Source organism: Chanodichthys erythropterus, chromosome 19 (genome assembly GCF_024489055.1).
Source record: "Chanodichthys erythropterus isolate Z2021 chromosome 19, ASM2448905v1, whole genome shotgun sequence".
In the NCBI taxonomy this organism is placed as follows: Eukaryota; Metazoa; Chordata; class Actinopteri; order Cypriniformes; family Xenocyprididae; genus Chanodichthys; species Chanodichthys erythropterus.
In genome coordinates this window covers 27,147,496-27,174,938 of record NC_090239.1, presented here as the reverse complement: position 1 = coordinate 27,174,938, position 27,443 = coordinate 27,147,496, and the positions used below count along the sequence as shown (strand labels likewise).

At 36.4% G+C, this 27,443-nt stretch overlaps 2 protein-coding genes across 5 annotated transcripts in view; both read right to left on the bottom strand.

Moving 5' to 3' along the window:
• Positions 1–1,220, bottom strand: part of arhgap27 (Rho GTPase activating protein 27) — a 56,181-nt gene extending 54,961 nt beyond the window's left edge. For both annotated transcript variants that reach the window (XM_067370028.1, XM_067370029.1), the window contains exon 1: positions 1,082–1,220. The gene's annotated coding sequence lies outside the window, so the exon portion shown is untranslated. The remainder of the gene's footprint in view (positions 1–1,081) is intronic.
• Positions 1,137–27,398, bottom strand: plekhm1 (pleckstrin homology domain containing, family M (with RUN domain) member 1). Of its 3 annotated transcripts, none has more exons than XM_067370026.1 (13): positions 27,198–27,398; positions 27,020–27,082; positions 24,747–24,835; positions 18,880–19,124; positions 16,266–16,898; positions 12,072–12,588; positions 11,491–11,659; positions 8,192–9,118; positions 6,045–6,190; positions 4,619–4,812; positions 4,444–4,507; positions 1,890–2,047; positions 1,137–1,272 (listed from the first exon to the last, which is right to left on the bottom strand). In XM_067370026.1, the coding sequence occupies exons 3-13, from the start codon at positions 24,798–24,800 to the stop codon at positions 1,164–1,166; spliced, it is 3,216 nt and encodes a 1,071-aa protein (XP_067226127.1). In that variant the 5' UTR covers positions 24,801–24,835; positions 27,020–27,082; positions 27,198–27,398; the 3' UTR covers positions 1,137–1,163. The 3 variants fall into 3 exon arrangements, with proteins under 3 accessions (XP_067226127.1, XP_067226128.1, XP_067226126.1); XM_067370027.1 differs by lacking the exon at positions 27,020–27,082 and having other exon boundaries at positions 12,072–12,181; positions 12,515–12,588; XM_067370025.1 differs by lacking the exon at positions 27,020–27,082.
• Between the last annotated feature and the right edge of the window lie 45 nt (positions 27,399–27,443).

Genomic DNA, 27,443 nt, shown 5'->3' with positions numbered 1-27,443 from the left:
AAAAGAATTTAAAGTCAAAACAAAAGCATCACAATGCATGACTGTAAAAAGACCATCTGCCTGTCAATCCATGTTGAGACTTTTGCTTAGGTGACACTGCCCCCTAGTGGCAAAACAGAAGATAAGAAAGACAGAAGTCATCTGGGAGGTTTTCCTTTTACAGGTGATGTAATGAGCTTGTCATAAAAATATCAGGAAACACAGTATTGTTAAAAAAGAAGTAAAAAAAAAAAAAACAAAAAAAAAAAAACAAACTCTCATTCTTTAAACCAAGAATCACATATATAAAAAGAGTTTATCCTTTTAATCATCCAAAAAGACTGATTTTGTGGCATACATTAATAATTCACATCGGCTTATAATAGTTACATTTTTGGCACGACCAATTTTAGTGATAATGAATGCTACAATGAAACTTGAAAATAAAGGCACAGTATAGTACAAAAATGACCCGTTAAAGTAGGTTTTAAGTGTTAGTACATTTCATAATTCCAGTTTACAACTCTCTAAGTAGGTGCGTACAATTCCTGCATATACAAGAATATGCTTATTAATGCACGCAATGTTTTGTAAACTCGTAATGCTTCATATAAAACTTGGCATGTGACATTCAGATGTAAAAAAACAGTAAAACAAGAAAATATAAAAACAAGAGTTATAAGATCCTTGGCATTTAATTGTCTTAAGTTTCATAAATATGACTTCATTGATCAGACTAACAGACTAACTACACACACACAAAAAAAGAGGGAGCAAAGACTTATGATTTCAAACGCAAACCTGCAGAAGAACAAGTGAAGGCCAGAGAATTGATTAACCTTTGAATGTTGGTGTATTTATAAAGTTGCAAAGCAAAAGTCATAGCTTTAATAACAGTTCTGCCACCATTGCAGAAAAGTACTTGTTTGGCATTGTTGACTTTCGAGAAATGAACATACGTGGGTGTTCTGATGTGACTAAACATGTACATATGAATGTGTAAATAAGTGCACTTAAGATCAAGCTTCCGATGTGTCCAATAAAACGCTTAGTGTGAAATACCCATCAAAGCAATGAAGTTTAACAATAATATGGTACTAACCCTGGATTTTGTGCTCTGTAGATACGACAGCGACACATGACCATTTTCTTAGAAACCTTCATGTTTTTAACTAACAGCTGAATTAGTCCTCCAAGTCCCTCTCTAAATATTTTTGTATTCGAACACATCGTGGACAGACCGGACACTTGGCCTTACAGGAGGAATGAAACACCGTCTTGCAGACGTTACACCTGAGAGACAGAAAACACACAGTCACCGCATCATTCTCATGATATTTAGCACACTGCTGCATGTGACTTTAACATTCACATGACTCGTGTCAGCACAGCACATCTGAAACAAGTGGTGTGAAAGTGAAAGCAGATGTGTGGTGTTTTATATTCAGTGTTGCCAGTGCTGTGGTTTTTTAGCACATTTGGGCTATTCTGTAAGAATAAATATTTCTCTCACATAAGTCATTTTAAGGCAGGTTAACTAAGTTTGGTTAACTGCACATTAACACTTGTGTATGACAAAACAAGAGTGAATGTGGTGAGAAGAGTGAATGAAGAGAAAAGAGTATGTAAGTTATCATATATCACAGAGGTTTTAATTTATTGTATGTAGATAAGACTTTTAAAAGAATTGGGGAAATAAAAAAAATAAAATTTAAAAGAGAATAAATGTTTTAAATTAAATAAAAATGTCTATTTTAAAGCCCTTAATGGGAATCCCGCAGCTGTAAACTGATTGCACACAGAAGGAAATCAGGCTAGTTCTCGTTTATTTTGGGCGGGTTTTGTTTTTTTCTGGGACCTGGCAACCGTGTTTATATACTTTAGATATAATGCTTGTTATATGACAATACCTGGAAGTGCTGTCAAACTGAAAAGGGAAGATGATGGTGTCGGAGTTGCAGATCTGACATATAAAGCCCCTCTGGGTGCAAAGGTCACAGTTGTGCACGTGCTTGGATCCAAACTCAATCAGAGACTGCAGGTAAGATTCGTAGTGCCCGTCTGCTATCTGTGTGCAAAAAACATAAGTCTGAACATTTAAAGTACCGTAAAAAAGCCCTCCTCTCTTCAACAAGGGTTGTTCAAATTAGGGGTGTGCGATATTGACAATATAAAAAAAAGATACAAGTGTGTTTTTGTGCTGGTACCTTGGCTGGTTTTAACCTGTTGTGGACAGCTGACTCAGAAGCTTTTCATTTTCTTCATATTCTGTGCTATGAGGCAATATCTCCCCACTTAAACTGATTTCATTTTTTAATGAAATGATACTTTAAAAGGTGCCCTAGAACTTTTTTTAAAAAGATGTAATATAAGTCTAAGGTGTCCCCTGAATGTGTCTGTGAAGTTTCAGTTCAAAATACCCCATAGATTTTTTTAAATTCATTTTTTTAACTGCCTATTTTGGGGCATCATTATAAATGAGCCGATTCAGGGCTACTGGCCCTTTAATTCTCCTGCTCCACGCCCACGGAGTTCGCGCTTGCCTTGAACAGTGCATAAACAAAGTTCACACAGCTAATATAACCCTCAAAATGGATCTTTACAAAGTGTTCGTCATGCATGCTGCATGTATGCGTCGGATTATGTGATTATTGTATACTGTTATATTGTTTACATTTGATTCTGAATGAATTTGAGGCTGTGCTCTGTGGCTAACGGCTAATGCTACACTGTTGGAGAGATTTATAAAGAATGAAGTGTTTATGAATTATACAGACTGCAAGAGTTTAATAATGAAAATAGCGACGGCTCTTGTCTCCGTGAATACAGTAAGAAACGATGCTAACTTTAACCACATTTAACAGTACATTAGCAACATGCTAACAAAACATTTAGAAAGACAATTTACAAATATCACTAAAAATATCATGATATCATGGATCATGTCAGTTATTATTGCTCCATCTGCCATTTTTTGCTATTGTTCTTACTTGCTTACCTAGTCTGATGATTCAGCTGTGCACAGATCCAGACGTTACTGGCTGCCCTTGTCTAATGCCTTTCATAATGTTGGGAACATGGGCTGGCATATGCAAATATTGGGGTCATACATATTAATGATCCCGACTGTTACATAACAGTCGGTGTTATGTTGAGATTCGCCTGTTCTTCAGAGGTCTTTTAAACAAATGACATTTATATAAGGAGGAGGAAACAATGGAGTTTGAGACTCACTGTATGTCATTTCCATGTACTGAACTCCTGTTATTTGACTATGCCAAGGTAAATAATTTTTCATTCGAGGGCACCTTTAAATATGAAACTAAATCTTGAATCAGAATTATTCATTCAAACAATTCATCAAAAGGTTGATTCATTCAGTAATTGAATCATTCATTAAGCTGAATTGTTAGATTCATTCAGTAATGAAGCACTGCTATGTGTTGCTCAAACATAAACAACAGTACTTTTCTGTGATTCATCTTAAAATTTTAATTAACAAAACAGCAAATTCAGAAAATTATGACTGTTCAGCCTCAAAATTAAACTCAAAAATGTTAGCTTATTCATTGAACTGTTCTATAAAATGACATTCGCAATCATGATGATATTCAGCAAAAACACAACTCATGATATTGCGGTATTGCTGAACTATATGATTTTATATAAATTTGCTATAAATAGACAAAATTCATGGGGGGGAACTCATTTGGTTTTTCCAAAGCTTGATAACAGCTATATTTCCGTCGAAAGCTGTGAATTTAACTTGGGCGCAAAATTGGAATATCACATAAAATTACTGCGAATAAAGCCCTTTTCCCATCCCAGGTGTTTAAGAAAACAAAACCGTCACTTACTGAGAAACTGGGACAAAATATCTGTAATAAAAATGGAATTTGCTGCAATCTGGAAAGCCACTGTGACATCATAAATAACGTGCATCTCAGAGCGCATAGGCGAAACACAATAAACGCTGTCCTGTTATCTTGCGTTCCGATGCTGGTGTTTGGGAACACAATGTAAGATGCTTCTGGGAGGTCATTATAACAAATCATTTTGATGACAGACTTTGGCTCAGGCATTTCAGAATGACCAAACCAACATTTGAGATACTATGTGATGCGACACCGTTTTGTCCAGTTATCCAATCACATCCACTGAGTTTTTTTGTTGCGCATCGAGGGATTTATTCGGCAAATGTTCTTCCATCATAGTTTATGCTCATGTCTTATTATTGGGGAAAAAAAAACATTATCTGCCTCAAGTATGTTTTTTTATGCACTTTTTTAGAATTTATATGCAACTTTCTGAAACTGGGTCAAGATGCGTATACATTTCCAGCATTTTTTTTTATGAGATATCCCAAAATCATTAAAACAATAAATAATTATGACATCAGCATAGACGATACATATCGCACACCCCTAGTTCAAATTATAAACAACAAGAAATAGTAAAAGATACCTGCTGCAAGTCCAATACACTGTATACATTACAGTTATCCAATAAATATGTCCTCTGCTGAAGTCTGGAAATAAATCAGAATTGGAATTGTTACTTATCTGTTGCAAACATCTATCAAAGACTTGATGTTGTCCAAATTCTAAACACGTGCATATAAGAACACACACACACGCACCTGGGTTGGATTTTTTTGCTGATCCCGCTCCGGCAGATGCGGATGTAGTCTCCAAGGAAACGAAGTTTCTGCCTCAGGGTTTGCACGTTAGCCATGATGTCAGTGTGATCAAACAGGTCAGGATTCAAAACGTCAAGGTTCAGGAGCGGCTCGTGCTCTATTTGAGTCAGCAACTTAAAGGCTTGTCTTGAGACCTGAACATATAGACAAGAACACAGCTGAAGAACATAAACACCAGGAGAGAAGCTGCTTATCCTGATCTCATGTCATCTGATATGTAATATGTTTTTGCAAGATGGAATAATTATTATTATTATTATTATTATTATTATTATAATAATGTCTTTGAATCAAATCACAATTATTTGTGTACAATGTACACACTATTGTTCAAAAGTTTGTTTTGAACACATTTATTTAATCAAAAATAAATAAAAACAGTGAACTATTACAAATTAAAAAAGAAATTCTATTTGAATATATTTTCAAATGTGATGCAAAACTGAATTTTCAGCATCATTACTCCAGTCTTCAGTGTCACATGATCTTTCAGAAATCATTCTAATAGGCTGATTTGCTGCTCAAGAAACATTTCTGATTATTATCAATGTTGAAAACTATTGTGCTGCTTCATATTTTTGTGGAAACTGTGATACATACTTTTCAGGATCCTTTTATGAATAAAAAGTTCAAAGGAACAGCATTTATTTGAAATAGAAATATTTTGTAACATTTTAAATGTCTTTACCATCACTTTTGTTCAATTTAATGCATCCTTGCTGAATAAAAGTTAATAAAAAAAAATCTTACTGGCCCCAAACTTATGAACAGGTGTGTATAAATCAACATATGTAATGAATTTGAATGAAAAATTCTCGTTTTAGACTTCTAATTTGTGACTGGTGTTTTTTTTTTGCTCTATTCATGTATTCATCAATACGTCATGCATCAGGTCAAAGTTCACTCCTCCGCCGGAATCGACTTGCGTACGGAAGCCAGTGATTATAGTTTATAAAGTATAAAAATAGATATTTTTCTTACAAATATGCATTGCTTCGCTTCAGAAGGCCTTTATTAACCCCCTGGAGCCAGACTGGATTACTTTTATGATGGATGGATGTGCTTTTTTGTGCTTCAAAATCTCGGTTACTATTCACTCCCATTATAAAGGTTGGAAGAGCCAGAATATTTTTTAATATAACTCTGATTGTGTTTGACTGATAGAAGTCAGTCATGTCCACTTAGAATGGCTTGATGGTGAGTAAATCATGGATTAATTTTCATTTTTGGTTAAAGTAACCCTTTAATATCTTTAAACATATAACAATAATAAGCGCTTGAATAACTACAGGGAATAGTAGACATTCATGGAAGAGAAATGGGAAGTGAATGGGAAGCAAAAATCCATGAAGTCATTTGTGCTCACCTCACGTGTTGTCAGGTCCCAGTTGTGCACCATGCGAGAGGGGATGATGGTTGAGTCTCCTTGGTGACAGGAATCACAGTAGTACTGGCCTGAGAACTCACAGACTCTGGCTCTCCCAAGAGACACACCGATCTGCCGAGGGCATCCTGGGTACACATTTACAACAGCTTTTACTTAGTGCCAGAGAGCACAGGTACAGTGAAAAACACTTCAATATTGACACAAGAGCACATCATTTCCTCATTCTCACAAATGCAGGCATGCGAAGGAAAGAAACATGTGGCTGATGGCTCGTTTCTGGGGTGAAAAAAGTAAAGACTGGACAAATCTAGTTTAAAGTGCATGTGTATGGCTCTAATGTAGCATTTACATTCTTGTTGGTTTCATACATTTGTGAAATGTATAGCATGTAAAAATGTATTGATTAAAAAAAAAAAAGTCACATGGTGTAACCAAAAAATGCTTTTCCATACATTTTAACTTTACAAAGAATAATTAAAGAAATATCATGATGTCTATCTCTGAATATGATACTTGAGTAAAGCGCCTTGAAAAGCTACTTTAAAGGCGCTATATAAAAATAAAGTTATTATTATTATTATTATTATTTTTAAAAACCTGAAGTAACCTTGCCATATAAAAGATTGAAATATCTGATATATACACAACTGGTTAAAAGTTTGGAGTCAACATCGATAATAATCAGAAATATTTCTTTAGCAGCAAATCATCATATTAGAATGATTTCTGAAGGATCATGTGACTCTGAAGACTGAAGTAATGATGCTGAAAATTCAGCTTGCCATCACAGGAATAAATTACATTTTAAAATATATTTGAATAGAAAACAGTTATTTAAATTGTAATAATATTTCATAATATTACTGTTTTTACTGTATTTTTTGATTAAATAAATGCAGCCTTGGTGAGCAGAAGACTTCTTTCAAAAAAAATAAAAATAAAAAATCCTACCAACCCCAGACTTTATGAGACTTATATTTATATAAATTGCTGATCTAAAAATGAGAGTTTACATGAATCTTCTTTGTGGTATCATTTCCTGTTTAATGGTTTTCTTGTCACATGACAACAAAGTGGTTTCATGCATGTTACACCATGCTAACTTGATTTGATAAATATATTTTTTTCAAATATTAATGATAAATACAACAGCCTCAATGTTTTTTTTTTTCCCCAAGAAGTAATAATAATATAATAAATAAAATAATAAAGATTATAACATTATTTAATAAAGCCAAACACTTACACATTAAAGTCAATGACCCTCATTCATTCATGAAACATGAGCAGAATTAATTTATCTAAATCATTCATAAAGACATTCTGACGTAAACTGACGTATTTCACAAGTTTTTGGTTTTGTTTTTTAAGAGAACTTCAACTTTAGGTAAAACGCAGCGCTTGACACTGTCACTTTTTACCCAGCTGTCCAATCACAGTGGAGGAGGGGTGGGACAAATTCTACATCATAAATGACTAAACAACAATAGAGAAGTTAATATTGCTGGTTACTGCATTTTTTTTTTACTCAGTAATATTCTGCAGTATGGATATTCCAAAACATAGTAACCAAAGCATCTCAGCTGGAAAAATGCTTCACCTCCAAAGTGCTCTCAAGCGCCACCAGCAGGTCGTTTTCATTAGAGCATAAGGCATTTTTTCAGCTGTCTAAAATTCTTCGGTGGACACACATTAATTGAATATTTATTGTTAGGCATATGGCCATTCCTGGACACGTAATTCAAGTAGTTGTAATTCAAAGGCGGGGATTATGCTAATTCACCCTTCGCCAGGAGTTTGATTGACAGGCGATCAAACTCCAATAATGACGCTGAATCTGCCATTTTGTCTAACAAACAAACCAGACAGGAGAGTTAATAATTTAACTTGAATAATAACTTGAATTAAAAAAATGGTGTGTGTTGATGCCTTTCTGTGGTTGAAACAACATACCTTCTAATGTTATTAATTGTTTGAGGAGAGTTTTCGGGAAGGTCCATTTTACGTGCGAATTTACTCATATATTTACGAAAGATTAATAAACAAGGCCCAATGTCTGAATGAATTTCATTTGATTATAATTTTAAATAATTTACAGATCATTTCAATGAAAAAACCTCTAGTACCTGCACATTTGTAATTTTGCGCGTCTAGTCCTCTCTCCTTAGGGACCTCAGACAAGTGAGCCAGTAACGCCCCGTCACCCTTCAGTCCGTGTTGAACCAGTTTGTGGACACTCCCTCCATGGCCGCCGCCGGGCGAAGAGACACCCTGAGCCGCTCCATCATCCTCGGTCTCCAGATACGAGTCGAGCGCTCCTCTGATCAGGCTCCTCCATCCTCGGGCTTCCTCGCCACTCTCTGCCCTCAGCGTCATTGTGTCCCGCGCAGTCAGAATCTTAAAAAACGCAGGACTGCCTAGAGAAACATCTGGAACCACATCCCTAATGTTCCCAATGGGGTATGAGAAGAGGGGCGTCTTGGAGTCATCTTGGACCCGGTAACCTCTGAGGGTCTCTAGGGAGAGCGAGAGCACAAGAGACCGCCAACCCTTCTCCTCCAAGTTCTGATAGACCACCGCTTCCTTTATGGCATCTAGTTCTGGGTCTTTATGACGGGTCCAATCTAACTGAGGTGGATCTGGAAGTTCTGAGATGGTGCGTTCAGGGCTTGAGGGTGCCGGCGAGGGGACTTCCTGATCGCTGGACGTTTGCAGCACCTCCCACTGTTCGTCTTTCATCATGGGACGTAGTTTGCTGATGGCCTCCATGATGCGATCAACCCAGTCTTCGGCCTCCCCTGGAGATGGGGCACGCAGGTAGATTTTTTTGCCTAGGAAGGAGAGCCGAAAACGGCCCTCTGTGCCGGAGGACAGGTGGACGTCTTCGCAGCGCAGCAGGGACAGGTTTTCGTAGCAGATGCGCTCCTCTGCATTGACGTAAAGCCGCAGCTCAAACGGAGAGAGCTCACAGTAGTAATCCCACCACATGCCCACCGCACTGCGCCGCTCCAGCTGACCCAGCTTCAGCAAACCCCTGAACGGGTTAGGAAGACCTGAGAGAGAGAAAGAGAGATGATGTTACACACATCCACTATTTCTACTATTCCTTTATTTATATATGGACACACTTTAGATAAGGGTCCAATTCTCACTATTAACTAACTATTAACTACGACTTTTGCCTCAATGAACTCCTAATTACTGCTTTTTAATAGTAAGGATGTTAAGTTTAAGTATTGGTTAGGATTAAGGGATAGAGAATATGGTCATGCAGAATTAGGCATTAATATGTGCTTTATAAGTACTAATAAACAGCCAATCAATATCTTTATAAAATTCATGCTAAAAAGCAACTAGTTAATAGTGAGAAGTGGACCCTAAGATAAAGCGCTACCATAGTTATAGAGTAATAGTTAAAACTTGATTTTTTTCAAATATTAATTATAAATACATCTGCTTAATTTAAAAAAAACAAATAAATAATAATAAAATAATATAAAATAATAAGGTAATAATAACAAAAATCATACAGGTTTGGAAGAGTAAATAATGACAGAATTTTCATTTTTTGGTGAACTTTTTTTTAAAGAAATCAAACATTGCAGGTTTAAAAGCAAAAATGTGAACATTTTATTTTTTGTTTATGCATTTCATTCATCTGTACAAATATGTGTATTACGGTAAGGTCCTTCATTTTTCATTAGTGACCCTGGACCACAAAACCAGTCATAATGGTAATTTTTTTTAAATTGATTTTTTTAAGATTGAATTTTTAAAGATGTATCTGAAAGATATCTGAAAGCTGGATAAATAAGCTTTCCACTGGTGTATGGTTTGTTAGGATAGGACAATATTTGACAGAGATACAACTATTTGAATATCTCGAATCTGAGTGCAAAAAAAAAAAAAAATAAATAAAAAAAAATAAAAAAAAAATAAAATATTGAGAAAATTGCCTTTAAAGTTGTCTAAATGAAGCCCTTAGCAATGAATATACACTCACAAAAATGTTATATATATATATATATATATATATATATATATATATATATATATATATATATATATATATATATGGTAGGAAATTTACAAAATATCTTCATGGAACATGATCTTTAATTAATATCCTAATTATTTTTGGCATAAAAGAAAAGTCGCTTATTCAGACCCATACAATGTATTGTTGGCTATTGCTACAAATATACCCATGTGAAGTCCTTTCCTTTTACCTTTGCATGTATCATGTGAAAATTACAGACAAACTTTTCTCCAAAAAAAAAAAAAAAAAAAACGACAGACTGGAAATCCTTCATTTTCAGTGGAGAGGAGTAAGGGAGTTGCATGGAGTTCCAATCATATGAATATGCAGAATTTTCAGTTCCAATTTGAGCCTCTCGGCTAGACCATATGCGACTGGCAAACCGCATATGATGTTTTCGCAAAACTATAAGCACAAGGTGAGAATTATCAATATTATTTTTACTGAAACAGTATTCTTTAAACTGTATTTCTTTAAAATGTGTGGTTATGAATAATGTTTGAAATGAATATTTCATATTAGTAAATAATTATTTAAGCTGATTTGCTGAAGACTTGTTTTGGCAGTTCAGAATCGATTCTTTCTTTTAGGAGACAATAACTTTATATGTATATAGCTTTTTATGTTGTGCACTAAAACTTTGCTGACTTTTTATATTCAAAACAGCTATATCACACAACGCATGAAAGGTAATATTCGAAAAAAACATAATAGGGGCACTTTAACTTTTATTTTGTTGTTTATTTTTTACTTTTTTAACCAAGGGACAAGTCAAAATTATTTGTCAAACGCCACACATTACGTCAATAGAGATTAGGTTGTATTGAACCCAGAACATTCAGTTAATAAGTGAGAAGGCATGAAAAGACAAAAAACAGTAAATATGACAGATATGTGACGGTATTTGGTGAAGAAGCTGAGGGGGGCAGAAATGGTAAAGCTGTCATATTATAAACATTTGCCGTCTACAGGCTTCTAACTTGTAATATGGCAGATGATTTGCATTCAAAGCAACCCAGAGTACACTTGTTACTACTGAAACCTTCTGCATCGCCTGAAGCCTAAACTCTCTGGTTTAAATCCCAATCATACCTGCAGTCAAACATCAAATGTAAAACATTTACAGCATTTTCAACAAATGGAATCTAGCAATTAAATATATGAAACCAAGCAAAGGGAAGTGCAACGTTTTTTACGATCATTATTCAGCAAGAAGGAAGTACAAGAAAATTTAAGCACAGTTCACACATCAGAGGCAACAAAAATAGACAGATGAAATAGCACAAACTATTTTTTCTTTTTGCAACTCAGGGCTTGGTGTGTAAAAGAAGCCTTCCAGTAGTTACTAATCAAGAATTCGGCATAAGCAAATATTCCCCATCTTACCATTCTGTCTCCGGTGCACTACACTCGGTGGTGGCTGGAGGGTGTCTGGTTCAGAGGTAGGCGTCACCTGCTCGTTCAATTGTGTGATGTCAATGACGGCATATGCTTCAGAACTGCCTGTTTCTTCTGGCTTGTAGAAGTCATCCTCTGATATCCAAGATGTGGATTTCTGAGAGAGACAAAAAGATTTTAAGAGCCTGTTTTACATCTGCTACTAGCATCCATCCATCATTTGATTTGATTCTGAATCAATATTGTTTCATTTGGATGTATATCAGACACAGTACAAATCAATTGTTCTTAAAGTGATAGTTACCCAAAAATGGTAACCTCATGTTGTTCCAAACCTTCTGCTGAACACAAAAAAAATTGACATTCTTCAAAATATCTTCATTTATGTTCAGCAGAAGAAAGAAACTCATACAGGTTTGGAACAACAAGAGGGTGAGTAAATAATGACAGAATTTTCATTTTTGGGGGAACTATCACTTTAAGGAAAATTAATGCTGTAGTTATACAGGTACATTACTATAATTATAAAGAATATTATAGAGAGAATATGACTCTCTGAAAACACTCACACAGGAGGAATACAGAGAGTCGGAGGATGTTTTCCTGCTGACGGTACTTGCGGATCGTCTGTATGCAGCATGTCGGGGTTGTTCCACTGAAGTAGGAGCAGCAGAGGTCTCTGGAAGAAGAGTGTCAGGGTCTTTAAGGTCAGAGGTCGTCTCAACAGTCTCAGGTAAAGTAGAAACCGAAGGGGACTCAACAGATGAGTCTCTGTTCTCTCTCTTCTGCTCCCTTTCTGGAGTCTCAGTGACTGCATGTTTAACTTTTAGTCTTGTGCTTTTAACTAGAATCTTGGATTCTTCCGACGTTCCTTCTTGTGTCTCCTGTAACACTTCAGCTGATGTCTTTTGTGAGCCCGCTTTAGATCCCTCTGTGACGTGTGCATCCGATTGATGCGTGTCTGTGTCAGAAATGTCTGTTTTTACATCAACAGCATGTTTGGCAGACTCACTCAGAACGTGTGGAGCTGGCATGAACACATCAAAGTCTTCCTTCTTCAAATCCTGACTAGAGGAGCCGTTCTCTCTGCAAACAAACATGTATGAATTCAGACTTGGTAAGGTATAGGATACATCATGCAGATGCGCTGGGACACATCCTCAGTGATGTATACAGGGGTCATTGGGTGTTTGAATATTTGTCAAATAATATCTCTGGCATTTCCTTTAGGAAACTTTGTCCTAACTAGAAGCTCTGCAACAACTTTCAAAACATGAAGGCAAGTTTTCTGAGTGAAATGCTGCGGGAAAAGAAAATGCATTCAGCCAGTCAATGCATGTCGCTAATAAGTGATTTCTACGTGTCTCTGTGTGAATGAGTGGCGAGGTTTTGTCTGATACACAAACTCACACACATGTGACGCTCAGTGTTTTCAGCATCTGCTGTCCCAATATACAAGGACATGAGCTCCATCTCCAGAGCTGCTTTGAGAGTCACTTCACAAGCTTTTTACCATTTCATTGTAAGATACAATATTGTGAAAAACTACTTTGACATACACACTGAAACTAAAAATGGGAAGATCTTCATGACAAACCATCAAAATAAAAGTTTGGTTTAACTTCAAGAAATTAAGACAAATGTATCACTACTGTATACTAAAATGTACTTCCCAAAGTCATAATAATATTATTATTTATAAGGAATATCATACAACCAAGATATTTTTTCATCCATGTTTTAAAATGTATCGTCACAAAAAAATAAAAATGCAATGTTTTGTTGTAAATTGTAGGGAAAAATAAAATGGATTTCATAGGCCTGCAAGTTAAAAAGAAGATACTCTGGAGTTTAATTGTGAACAAACAAGTTTACATGTTTACATTCATTCTCAATGTGTAACAAATATGTGGAAGCTTTTCCTTCCCCAATAATAGTAAATGAATACCGTGATAAATATCAATATCATATAATATGGCCAAAAATATTGTGATAATATTTTTGTCCATATCACCCAGCCGTAATTTGCGATTCTTAATATCCAGCCGAGGAAAGGATTTTGGATGGTTATGAAAATAAAAACCAAGCAACTGACAAAATGTCTTATAACATGATGCTGTTGATGGTTGCAAGTGGTTGACTGGTCAACTAGTCAGTTAGAGAAGTTGACCATTTAGTTTTAACATGAATAATTTTAGTCATGGAGCTTTTTAAAAGGAATGAATTTAGAGCATCTAAGCAGGTTTTAGTATATTGGTAGACGTGACCCTGAATCACTGTCATTATATGGCCAAATAGTTGACTGGTTATGCAGACCAATTATTTTATTATTATTAAGTTACCCAACTTCTACAAAATCAAGCCCTACCCTACATTTCTTTCTTGTTCAAGAAGCCGTTTAACTCGGATACACGTCACAATAGGGAAGAAAAGATTCATACCGACTTTAAAGGTGCCCTAGATTAAAAAATTTAAATTTATCTTGGCATAGTTGAATAACAAGAGCTCAGTACATGGAAATGACATACAGTGAGTCTCAAACTCCATTGTTTCCTCCTTCTTATATAAATCTCATTTGTTTAAAAGACCTCCGAAGAACAGGCGAATCTCAACATAACACCGACTGTTACGTAACAGTCGGGATCATTAATATGTATGACCCCAATATTTGCATATGCCAGCCCATGTTCCCAACATTATGAAAGGCATTAGACAAGGGCAGCCAGTAACATCTGGATCTGTGCACAGCTGAATCATCAGACTAGGTAAGCAAGCAAGGACAGTAGCAAAAAATGGCAGATGGAGCAATAATAACTGACATGATCCATGATAACATGATATTTTTAGTGATATTTGTAAATTGTCTTTCTAAATGTTTTGTTAGCATGTTGCTAATGTACTGTTATATGTGGTTAAAGTTACCATCGTTTCTTACTGTATTCACGGGGACAAGAGTCGTCGCTATTTTCATTTTTAAACACTTGCAGTCTGTATAATTCATAAACACAACTTCATTCTTTATAAATCTCTCCAACAGTGTAGCATTAGCCGTTAGCCACGGAACATAGCTTCAAACTCATTCAGAATCAATGTAAACATCCAAATAAATAATGTACTTACACGATTAGACATGCTGCATGACGAACACTTTGTAAAGATCCATTTTGAGGGTTATATTAGCTGTTTGAACTTTTTTTATGTTGTTTAAAAGGTCATGAAACCCTAAACCAAAATTTCTGAGATTTTAACAGAGGTATGTGTGTTGAACACCACTGAAGACAATGTTAGCATCTGTTAGATTTAATAGTAGGGGGGAAATGGTTAAATTTTAGTTTTTATACGCTTTTTTCGTCTTCCGGGTTTAAAATCTTCATCCTGTCCACGTCACAGGCTGTGACGTGGCAGAGCACGATAGTACTTTGATGACTCATCGGTGTTTCATAATTATTAACGAGACTGAGTTTATCCAATGAGAAGACACTCTCTTAATGACACCACGTGGATCTTTCCAATGACGAGGACGGTTAACGGCACTAAACAGCGAGAGAGACTGATTGACTGACGGTGCGTGTCCATTGGCGCGGAGCGAGCGGGTAAGCGCGAGTGTTTTCGGTTCATTCCTATGGAAGTTGAGCCGCGCGTAAGTTAAATGTGACGCTCAACTTCCATAGGAATGAATCTAAAAATGCTCTAGTCGCTTGTTCTGCTCCAGTCGACACGCAGCCTGACTGACTGAGCGTGTTGCAGGTTCGGCGCGTAGATCTATGCTATGTATGCAAGGTTTTTTGTAAGCGTTATTATTTTTTTCAAATATATGCATGTATAGTGTGTATATAAACAACTATATATTTTATAATGACTGTAATTACACATGTACATTAATATGTTTTAAATAGAATTACGATTACTGTAGGATATATGTAGCAGGGCATTCAGTAACTCTTGAAAAGACAAAAATAAAGTGTCAGTGTATTTCATTAGATTTTAACTTTTCCATTTTTAAAAAAAAATGTATTTCCTCACGTTTTACCACTGATTTTTAGTGACAGTCGATATGCATGGGCTACTGGCGATGAGAGTTTCCCCCCTCTCCTCTCCCCTCTTCTCACAGCCACCACGCCCATTTGAGTTGCATTTTTCAAAAAGATTGTGAGCTAGACTTGAGCTGAAAGAGGGGGGTTTCATGACCCTTTAAGGCAAGCGCGAGCTCTTGGGGCGTGGAGCACCAGATTTAAAGGGCCACACACCCTGAATCTGCTCATATCTAATTATGCCCCAAAATAGGCAGTTAAAAAAATGAATTAAAAAAAATCAATGGGGTATTTTGAGCTGAAACTTCACAGACACATTCAGGGGACACCTTAGACTTATATTACATATTTTAAAAAAAAGTTCTAGGGCACCTTTAAAGGGATAGTTCACCCAAAAATTACAATTTTGTCATCATTTACTCACCCACAAGTTGTTCTAAAGAATGTTGGTAAGAATGTTGGTAACCAGTCAGTTGACGGTATCCATTGACTTCAATAGTATTTTTTTTTCCTTCTATGGAAGTCAATAGCTACAGTCAACTGTCTAGTTACCAACATTCTTCAAAATATCTTTTATGTTCAGCAGAAGAAAGAAACTCACACAGATTTAGAACAACTTGTGGGTGAGTAAATGATGAACTATCCCTTTAAAACAAGGGGATATATCACTAGACACTTTATTGCACTTGTTTGAGACATGCCGTAAGACAGAATAGACTAAGTTTTACTCACTCTGTAATGGTGTTCTGTTGTGCTTTCTGGCTGACTTCCGTTTCACAACTCCAGCGTTCCTTTTCAGGACTCCTGGGCTCCTGACCCTGAAGCAGACTATCAGAGCTCAGGCTGGAGGACAGCTGTGACGATCCTGATGTATTCAGACTAAGGTTTGATGAGGTAAGTGGAGTGCTCGTTTCACATCCCTCGCTCTGCTCTTTCCTCGACTCCTTCTGGATCGCTTCCTGAGCCCAATCTGAGCTTCCGGACCCCCCGGATGACTGTGAGACCGTATCCCATGACTCCTTGCGTTTGGGGCCAAGAAAGTGCTCGTCAGCAGGTGTGGGGGGGCAAAGGCCTGCGAGGACCAGTGGTGTGTTAGTCCACTCATTCAGCACAGCTGATTTATAGGAGAGCTGGAAGGTCATTGAAGCCAAGCCCTGCAGCAGGGTGAGAAGAACCTCACGATCCTCCGGGTCCAGCAGAAGAGCCCCAGGCTGGTAGTAGGAACTCAAGTTGGACCCCTCACGAAGCAGCGATGTCAGGTAACACTCCAGAAGCCCATCATTTAGGGCCAGGCGAACCCATGCTCTGCAGCGACCAATGTCTGAGTTTATGAAGCTTAAACGTTCCAGTTCTTGAACTACATCCCTATAGAATCAAAAGAGATGCACGTGATCATTCAAGGGTTAGTTCATCCAAAATTGAAAAGTGATGGTAAACGGAAGCGCAAATGTGCTTGATTGAGACTCGAAAACCAATAAGGTTTGTTCTTGCTTGTAAAGCAAGAATGCGTTTATCATATTTGATGTGCGTTGATCAATGTCTATAAATAAATAAAAGCCTAAATGAAATCTGTTATCATTTAAAGCGATCATGTCTCTTCTGAAGACTTGGATTAAACTGCTCGATTCATATGGAATATTTTCATGTCTTAATGAACTTTTTAATGTTTTGGAATGGACAGACAGAAATATCAGGATAAATCCTTAGAGCTTCATTTGCGTTCAAAGCTTGGAATGACATAAGGGTGAGTAACTGATGACGAAATTTTCATTTTTGGGGTTGTGTCCATATAATGCAATTCTTTTTCTCACAATATTGTATCTTACTTATTTACTCATTAAGTGCAAACACTGACAAAGGCCCTGTTTCCACCTGGTATTAAGATGCGTTTTGGTCGATCGGATCACAAGTGGACGTGGTTTACACCTGGTATTTTAATCTGTCTCCTTTGTCCACTTTCAACCACTTCTGTCCTAATTTCTTTGAGGGGAGGGCCTATGGGTGGGCAAATGTATGTTTTTTTCAGATCTTTCAATCTAATGGACAAAATAAGCTCACTCAATTTACATATGAACACCCTGAGATGACAGAAAAACATGGAGAGTATCAGCATTCGTTTCTGCTCTGATAACCACAGGACCGGCTGAACGCGGTAAATGTGTGTTAGAAATCAGGAATGGTGAGAGAACATTGTGCTTAGTACATTTTTCGTCTTCAAACCAAACTTGGGTCTTTAGCTGACAAAGTTTAAATCCCGTCTGGTTAGCACACTTTCCATAATGTTCACGCAATAAGTCAGTAGGCAATAGAGAAGGCATCTTTACTGGCTGTTTCCACTACGAAAGCAATCCGGTCAAATGCATTTTCGACCACCTCTGGATGTGGTCAAAAGTGGACAAGCTCAAAACGTTTTAGACCCCGTTTACACCTTATTTAGCATCATCCACTTGTGATCCGATCGACCAAAACACATCTTAATACCAGGTGGAAACATTCAGTCACTTCTACAAGGTGAAGAGAAATGAACCACACAAGAATTTAGATCTTTATGCATGTAAAATGATGTATTGTGATGTGTATCGTAATGTGATATACTGGGATTTCCATACCAGACATTTTGTAAGTGGTGTGTCGACTTCCTCTTCCACTCAATACAAAGAATGAAACGTTTAACTAGGCAAGAAACCCTCAAACATGAGTCAAAGAGCCTTAGAGTACTGAGTGAGTGAGTGTCACTTGACTATTGCCCATAGGCTCTGGAGCAAATTACTAAAACACATGATTCAACTAATCCTACAGGCTTGTCACAATCCTCACAGAGTCTCCCTGACATGCCTATTTCTGTTTCCAAACGGCTGACAGGTTGCTCATTTGGAAAGACTTGGTTAAAATTATTTTGAAGCATGAACCAACATCAATCGACTTGGTTAGTAACAAAACCAAAAGTGATTTTGGAAAGAGTACTGTAATCCTGTAAGGCTAATTAATGACATTTAGTTCCCTCTTGTGGCCAATGCATCCAAGATTCAAAAGAATCATGTTATCCCTTGAGGCCATGGGAGCCTTCAGATGAAAAAAAAAAAAAAAAGTTTTGTGTGACGTTTGTTAAATAATTTGCTGAAAGGTGAAAATTGGTTGGTGGGTGCACCACCATTCAAAAGTTCGAGGTCAGTAAGATTTTGGAAGAAGGTCCAGTTATGACATTTTGAATTAAACAAGGTCAATTGTTTTTTTTGTTTTTTTAAATGAAACATAGATCTAAAACATGCACTTAAAAAATAGGGTGAATTTTTATTTCATGCCGACTTTATTGTAACTTATTTAGATATCGTAACCTATGACCCACCTGTGTGTGACAGTCTTCAACAGGCTCCAGAAGACGGGTTGAGGAAGCGCTCCTCGTGATCCACCTTTGCGCGAATTACCTCCATCAAATCTGATGAACTTGCTCTTGATTCCATGGATGAAAACCGCCTCCAAAGCACAACACAGCAGGTTCGCCTCCAGGTCCTCGCTGGTGACCTCCGTGTCTGTGGTGATGTAACGCTTCTGCAGGGCTTTTAGCGTCCGCGCGATCTTTTCCTTGATCCACTGAGGAGAACATTGGGGTTAATATCGCTGTTTAATATGCAGTAAATTTGACTACACTGACATGAACTGAACTTGAATTGAGCTGAACAATGACACTATTGTCTTCTGCAGAGCTACTTATAGCTTAATTGAACTTGTTTCATAATTGATTAACTTTATATAGTTATTGATCTGAACTGAATCAACACTGAACTGAATTAAGGTGAATAATGACACTATTGTCTTTCTAGTTCTTATTTATTTTATACAGTATTGTTTGCATGACTGATTTTGTCATTTTCCTGCTTATTACTGTGAAGCGGTTTTGTAAAAAGTAAGGGATATTCCATGGCTAGCTGTCCACCTGACGCAAAGCGGAGTATATTCAAATAATTTAATGCACAGCTAGTCGTGGATTATTCTGCTTATACCATGGTCATTTGCCAGCACTAACAACTTAAAGCTGTTTTTGATGTTTGCAGCACAATATTTGACCGACAGGTTGAAGGTCCAAATTGCCATTTCAGTGCAGCTTCAAAGGGCTCTACACGATCCTAGACGAGGAATTAGTGTCTAGTGAAACGATTTGTCATTTTCAAAAAAAAAAAAAAAAAAAAAAAACCTTGCACTAGCTCTGCAATGTGCCACACATTACGTAATCACGTTAAAAAAAGATCACTCGTGACGTAGGCGGAAGTACCGATCCAGTGTCTACATCTTTGGGAATGTACAAAGACTAAGTCAAATGTCCTTCAAAAAAAAGGTAAAACAATTATGTCAGATGATTTTGAAGGTGGAGGAGAAAATGATTTTTTGCCCTACCGCAGTCACGTTATGCGTGACCTTTCCAACATGATTACATGAGAATTTGTGGTTAAAAAGTATATAATTTATTATTATTTATTTTTTTTTTTAGAAAAAGATTGTTTTGCTAGATAAGACCCGTATTCCTTTTCTGGGATTGTGCCCTTTGAATCTGCACTGAAACTGCAATTTGGACCGTCAACCCATTGATAACTGTTGAAGTCCGCTATATAAAGAAAAATCCTGGAATGTTTTCCTCAAAAACCTTAATTGACCCTTTGATTGACAGGTGATTTAACCAATCATAATGCCAAATCTGCTATTTTGTCCGACAAATCAGTCAGGTGTTAGAAGATTAACCTTGGCGGATTTGAACTTGAAAAATGGTGTGTACTGTGTCTTTTCACGTTTTAAACAACATTCCTTCTGATGTTCATTCATGTTTATATGATGCTATAAATGAACTAGTTTGGAAGAGATGATCGGTTTACGAGCCTCTTGAGCTGAGGCGCTACAGCGATCTGTCACAACACAATAAAGAGCCATAAACCGGTTTTATTGTTCGATTTTCTTAAAAAAAATTACAGAATTTGAAAGCTGGGACTTGTTTAATATCATAAGTAACCTGCTCTGTCTTGTGTGTTGACGTGTTGTCAGTGTCCTCTTTGCTCTGCAATGTATTTTTCACTGTGTGTGGCGTGACAGAGCCATGGCTTGTCAGAAAAAGCAACAGTAACTAAGGGGGGGCGGGTCTTTGCGAAGGGTCAGTTTCTTTTTGACTGAAGAAAGAAAGACATAAACATCTTGGACGACATGTGGGTGAGTAAATTATCAGGAAAATTTCATTTTGATGGATTCTGACTAATCCTTTAATATAGGACGGTAATTAAACTGACTTGGAACTACTGGGAAAATAACATGAAACATGAAATCAATAGTCATTGATTTAGTGATACAGCAAAATCACTCCTTTTTGACTCAGTCAAAATCAATAACAATGTTTAAGGGACTGTAATTTGCCTTGATTGTAAAGCATCATTGTTGTGAGATCAGGTCACTGAAATCATTGTGACATCTACGTCAGCAGACCAAATCAACAAAAGCTCTTGCAACAACAAATCAACTTCACACAAGATGTGGAGCAAGCATTGTGCTGCCTCTTGAGAATCTAAGACGAGAAGGCAGAACGGAGAAGTCATGGTGCTCTGCCATGTGAATGTGAGCAATACCTACAGACAGACTGTCACCTGATGTCAGCTGACTGACTACAAATGAGCCAAAGCACTGCCAATCAAAGCTGTGGAAATTCAACATGGCAACTTTAACTAAGTCAAATGCCATGCAAACCTCAGCAGTCATGTTTCTGGGAAGAATGAAGCTAAGATGACTAGAAATGCTGAGTTTGCCTTTAAGGGTCAAATATACACACAAAAAAAAAGGTATATATTGGAAAGGTATACAGTGCACAGCATAAATGAGTAAACCCCCTCTGAACAAATACAAAAGATGTATTTTCTTTATGATCACTAATACAATTCATGGAAAGATGGCAAAACTAAAATGTATTAAACATATACATAATACAAACTGAGAAATATATGTCATTAATAGCCATAAAATAAGTAAATTAGCCAATTTTGTTTAAATTAAGGATTGCAGAAATGAGTAAACCCTAGATTTAATTCAACAAATATATAATATTCTAGTACTTAGTATGCCCTCCATAATTTTGAATATACTGCTCTGACCCTTCTTGGCACAGAGTGTACAAGTTCATGACAAATTGTCACATCTGTCCTGTTTAACTCCTGGATGATGAGCTCCTTAAATGTCCTTTAATGGGGAGTGTTGCTCAACTCGTCTCTACAGAATCTCCCACAGGTGCTCAAGAGTGTTAAAATGCATATCCTCATTGTCATGTTGAAAAAATGCCCAATAATGCAGGCAATGAGGAAAGGGTAACATCTTCTGTTTCAGGTTTGTGTATTCAATTACACAGTGGTGTGGGAATTCATGACAGCATTGATAAAGCACAACTCCCTCACACCTTCAGCAATCATACATCCCTATATAAGAGCTTTACTACCACTGAACTTTACTGTGGGAACCAGGCACTTCTCACTGTACTCCTCCTCTAGCAACACCACGACATTTTGGATGCCGTTAGATCCAAAATGATTGATTTGGTCTCATGAGACCAGAGTATTGATTCCCAGAATCTATATTTTGTAAATATGGGCTTTGGAAATGGCTAAGTGACTTTATTGTGCTTTGGCTACAGTAAGTAGTTCCAGTGAGAACAACAACCATGCATGTCATTTCTGCAGGCTGCGTCTTACTCTGTGAGATAAACGGTCACTCTTTTCATAGCTTTTGCTGGCACTCAGACACTCGCTTGGTATTTCTCCTGCTCTTTGTCTAGCGAAAAAATCCCTCATCACTAAATGAAAGCTTAAAATGATTATTTCAGGGGCCTTGTCACAAGTCCATTGTTTTTGAATTTGTGTTACTTTGGCTATATTTTCACCCTTAAAACAAGGATTTGGTAATCCTCTTGTACCACTGTCCTCTTTTGTGCTAAGAAACGAGTTTCCTGACAGTTCTCTCCCAAGTGCTTCCATTTTTCTCATCATTAAGTCTGAGAATGATTCAGTGGGCTATATAACACTTTTAATTGTCAAGAAATTACTTCTCTTTAAATGTTTTGGTTCAACATACTTACATGTTGATCAAACATTGCCTTAAACTTACACCAGAAAATTTTTATTTCATTTTATTTAGTAACTTTTAGGGCAGTGTACTCATTTTTGCTACACAACATTTTATCACCTTGATAAGAAAATCATATTTTCCTGAATAATTTTGATATGCTTCTTTGGTAATTGATTAAGCAGACTTGCTGGAACATTATATCTCTAAAGAACCCTAACATGTCTTCTAAGTAACTGAGTAATTTGCTGACTTTCAGAAGTTTCAGAAGGGGTGTACTCATTTGTGCTGTGCACTGTATATTAAATGTATATGCATTTAAAATATATTTCAAACATTATTACTTGTTAGAAAAATGTCATTTGAAAGGGTAAAAAACAAGATTTTCTCAACTGTAATGGTCAAAATTAGTGAGTTTCTTTGAAGATTAAATACATTTTGTAAATAATTGATTTATTAGATTTTTTTTTTTATTTGTAAGCCTAAATGTGCAATGTTTTGGTAATTGTGTGCTTCATCTTTTTTTTATAGAATTCTTTTGCTTTATTTTTTTATTTGATTAATTTTGAAAGATAAAAATGTGTGTATGTATGTTTATTTTAAATGATAAATAGTCCAATGTATGTATATTTGTATATATGCTGGTTGATTTTATGGATATAATAATAATAATAATAATAATATACATTTGTTTACGTTTTGTTGTTGTACGTTTCATTATTGTAACAGTTTATTAAAAAAAAGTAAGAACTAAAGAGCTAACTAAACAGCTGCTTAAAGGGGTCTTCGAATATGATTTCAATTTTTTAACTTTACTTATTGTGTAATGTTGCTGTTTGAGCATAAACAACATCTGCAAAGTTACAACGCTCAAAGTTCAAAGCAAAGAGAGATATTTTCTTTTACAGAAATCTCTTTTTAAGGACTACAACAAGCTTGGTGACATTACTAACCCTAAAATTTACATAAACCCCGCCCCAGAGAACACGCAACAAAGGCCATGTTGAGCAGTGTTGTTACCATGCCTGCTTCACAAACGAGGGTCAATTCAACACTGGATTTGCACAAAAGATGAACATGACGGCATGTGCTAGTGGATGAGTTGAATCAACTCCACGGCAACTATATCAATTTATCCACTAACCATTCAGAAACGTGCAGTTTCATTCTAAAAGTTGTAATTTCTTCCTGAGTCTCTCCATCAGTGTCGACTCAGTGAGGCTGAACACCGTTACTGACAATCCTCACTTTTGTCTGTGTGAGATTTTCCAGCTTTGTTGTTGTTGAGCAACCGAAGCGCGAGCTGTTAAAGCTCCGCCCTCTTATGGAAAGGGGGCTGGGAGCAGCAGCTCATTTGCATTTAAAGGGACACACACAAAAGCGTGTTTTTGCTCACACCCAAGTAAAGGCAAATTTGACAAGCTATAATAAATGATCTGTGGGGTATTTTGAGCTGAAACTTCAGACACATTCTGGGGACACCAGAGACTTATATTCCATCTTGTGAAAAGCGGCATAATAGGTCCCCTTTAAGTGAATGTAAGCAGACAGCACAAAATATGAATCGGATTGAATCTGTGCATTAAGTCTTGCAGTGTGAATGGAGCCGTTGACACATTACACATTTCCTTGTCTTGCATTAGTTATTTCTGTATGTGAAATCTTTTGAATATAAAGTGCTACAGAGCCGTTAATAGCGAAAGTCTTAAGCAAATAAAGGGGAAATGGCCAGACAAAAAAATCTTATCTCTTGTGCAGACACTTCTCTCATGAAGGCAATACTTGTCTAGTTTCCATTCTATGTGTGCGGTCTGACATCTACAAGACGGCACGCAAACTGTGGCTTCTTATAAACTAATTTTAATAAACTGTATTGAAACAGATCCAGAAATGATAGTGCCAGTGTTTACTTAACATGCAAATCAACCTATGCATGGCTTACTAATCTTTCTCTGCATACAAGCCGTGATAGAATAAAGTGTATTAACAGGTTTACAAGAACAAAACCAGGTTCCTAAAAGTCAAATGTCCTCCAGGAACCTGCTCAACGAGATGTGGAAGGGTTCATACCAATGGCCTTGTAATGTCCACAATCCAACTAATCTTCAAAAAGATGAGGAAGTTACAAACCTGTTTGACATCTTTTGTCTCTGGGCCGCTCTCAGGTGTTTGGGTGGCCAGCATGGCTCCTCTAGCTTCAGTTAGTCCCACTTTACAAACTGCAAAATAGACAAATGACTATAGAGGAGATCGGGAGTGTTGTAACATTTTGCAATACTGTAACAGTCTCAAATTCTTTAATATCTCCATTATGTGTTAGCCTCAAATTTAAGTAACTTCAAAATCTAAAACTTATCAGAGTAAATCTTAATATGTGAATCTGAGTAAATTAATGGTAAAATGAGTGCTGTTGTTACAACCTACCACACTACCAGATGGGGTGTAACACAAATAATGGACATCTAGGTAACATTTTCATAACACCAATAAAAACAGAAGCAAATACAGAAACGCATAAAACAATTCAAACAGACAGAGTGTGTATATGTTAGTCACTCTTTATTTTGTGCCATCTTTTGTTCTACACTGGAAAGTGTTACAACCCTCCGTGTTTCTTGTTTTTAAACACGTAGATGACACTTTTGAGGCTGTTTTATATCAATTTATACATGAGAATCTGCTTAATTAAATGATCCCAATACTGTTATCTCAGCTCATGTATACAGTAATAGTGATTTCATCTGTAGATCATTTCTAGGTGGTTAAACTGATGGTGTTAAATGTCATGTTACACTTCCCTACATGTTCATATAATACAGAAGATTAGATGGTAGCTAATAAAAACACAATGTGGAGGAGAAGAACAGCAGTGTGTTTAATACACTGGCACTCCGTGTTTAGGTAGTGAATAGTGGAACTGATACACAGATCCCTGCAAGTTTCCTCTTCAGATACATTCTGTCACACGACAATGAAGAACATGCATATGTCGACATGGTCATTTTATAACAAATGAAGTGCATCTTAAGTCAATGTAGACAAGTCACGCTTGTGAAAAAGAAGTGTGCTGAAAATCATAAAAGCATATTTTTTTGGGGAAAAAAAACTGTATTTGCAAGTAAAATAATGTCAATGAAATGCAATGCCAAATAAGTGTACTTAAAGGGTTAGTTCACCCAAAAATGAAAATAATGTCATTAATTACTCACCCTCATGTCGTTCTACACCTGTAAGACCTTCGTTAATCTTCGGAACACAAATTCCAGAAAAAACAAAATAACGACTTTTATAGTGATGGCTGATTTCAAAACACTGCTTCAGGAAGATTCGGAGCGTTATGAATCATCGAATCATGATTCGGATCCGCGTGTCAAACAGCCAAACGGCTGAAATCACGTGACTTTGGCGCTCTGAACCGCTGATTCGAAACACTGATTCATTTATGCTCTGATGCTTCCTGAAGCAGTGTTTTGAAATCGGCCATCACTATAGAAGTCACTATTTTTTTTTTTTTTTTTTTTGGTGCATCAAAAATATTATCATTGCTTTGTAATATTAATATTGAACCACTGTACTCACATGAAGTGATTTAAATATGTTTTTAGTACATTAATGGATCTTGAAAAATGAAATGTCATTGCTGGCTATGCAGGCCTCACTGAGCCATCAGATTTCAACAAAAATATCTTAATTTGTGTTCTGAAGATGAACGAAGGTCTTACGGGTGTGGAACGGCATGAAAGTAAGTACTGTAATTAATGACAGAATTTTCATTTTTGTGTGAACTAACCCTTTAAACAGAGTATGCTTTCACAACTGTTTCTGAACACACTCAAGTAAGTGCACTTTGTAATAATGTAAAATTAAAAGTACATTTTACAACGTTTGTTGTACTTTAAAGATTTACACTTATTTTGATGGGTTGACTAACATAATAAAGCAAAGTACTTGATTTTAATTAAACTGTAGTGTTATTCGAGATTACATTTAAAGTAAATATATTTTAAATATACTAAACTGCAACTTAATTACAAGAAATGACATTTAGGATTTATTTAAGTTGACCATTAAATGCATGTCAGTACACTTCAACCATATTTCAAAGACAATCATAAGTAATTATGAAATTACATATAAAGATGTACTTAGGTCCTACCTAAGTGGGTCAAAAAAGCACTATTAAGTTCAACTATTTGATACAAACTACATTTTCATTAAATTGCAGTTAACATTACATTCACTTCGCACTTAAGTATATTATTATTAAGTATATTATTTTTTTAAAGTGTGCTAAAGTGTAGGCTACTTCTTTTCACATTATTTGCACTAGAGACTCAAGACAACACAAAATTCACGACTGTTCACTCTAGGACAGAATAACACGATAAAAAAGCATTGTTTACCGTATATAACATTTCATCTAAACTGTATTGTATTCCACCGCCGTTCAGAAGCATCCAAACGCCCTTACATAAAACACAAACAGATACAGACTTTTTGTCTAAAATGATCTTATCATAAGACAACGGACAATTCAGCTATGATTATTATTGCTAATCCAGCTCGAGCTCGAACACTCACCATGTTTGTTCTGCGTTTATCTGTCGCGGCGGCTTTTCAGCACTACACGGTCATGGCTGATGTGTTTTCTTTCCTCTTACCGAATCGACATGAGCACAGGTCGTGTGATATCTGTCACTCGCGTTCACTGATCCAGGAAAACAGAAGCGCACAGGGGATGTGATCAGATCAGCTGACGCGAAAGGCAGGATGGGAAATGAACGCAAGGTTCATCGTGTTCCTTTTGACGACTAGAGCTATTGCGCA

What these genes read in the sequence shown, in the direction of transcription:
- plekhm1 (XM_067370026.1), bottom strand. Translation starts at nt 24,800, where the DNA reads ATGCTGGCCACCCAAACACCTGAGAGCGGCCCAGAGACAAAAGATGTC. An exon ending in AGCAAAAAAATCCAACCCAG is followed by an intron (nt 4,508 to 4,618) that starts GTGCGTGTGTGT and finishes ATTTATTTCCAG; the next exon opens with ACTTCAGCAGAGGACATATT. An exon ending in CAGTTTGACAGCACTTCCAG is followed by an intron (nt 1,273 to 1,889) that starts GTATTGTCATAT and finishes TCTGTCTCTCAG; the next exon opens with GTGTAACGTCTGCAAGACGG.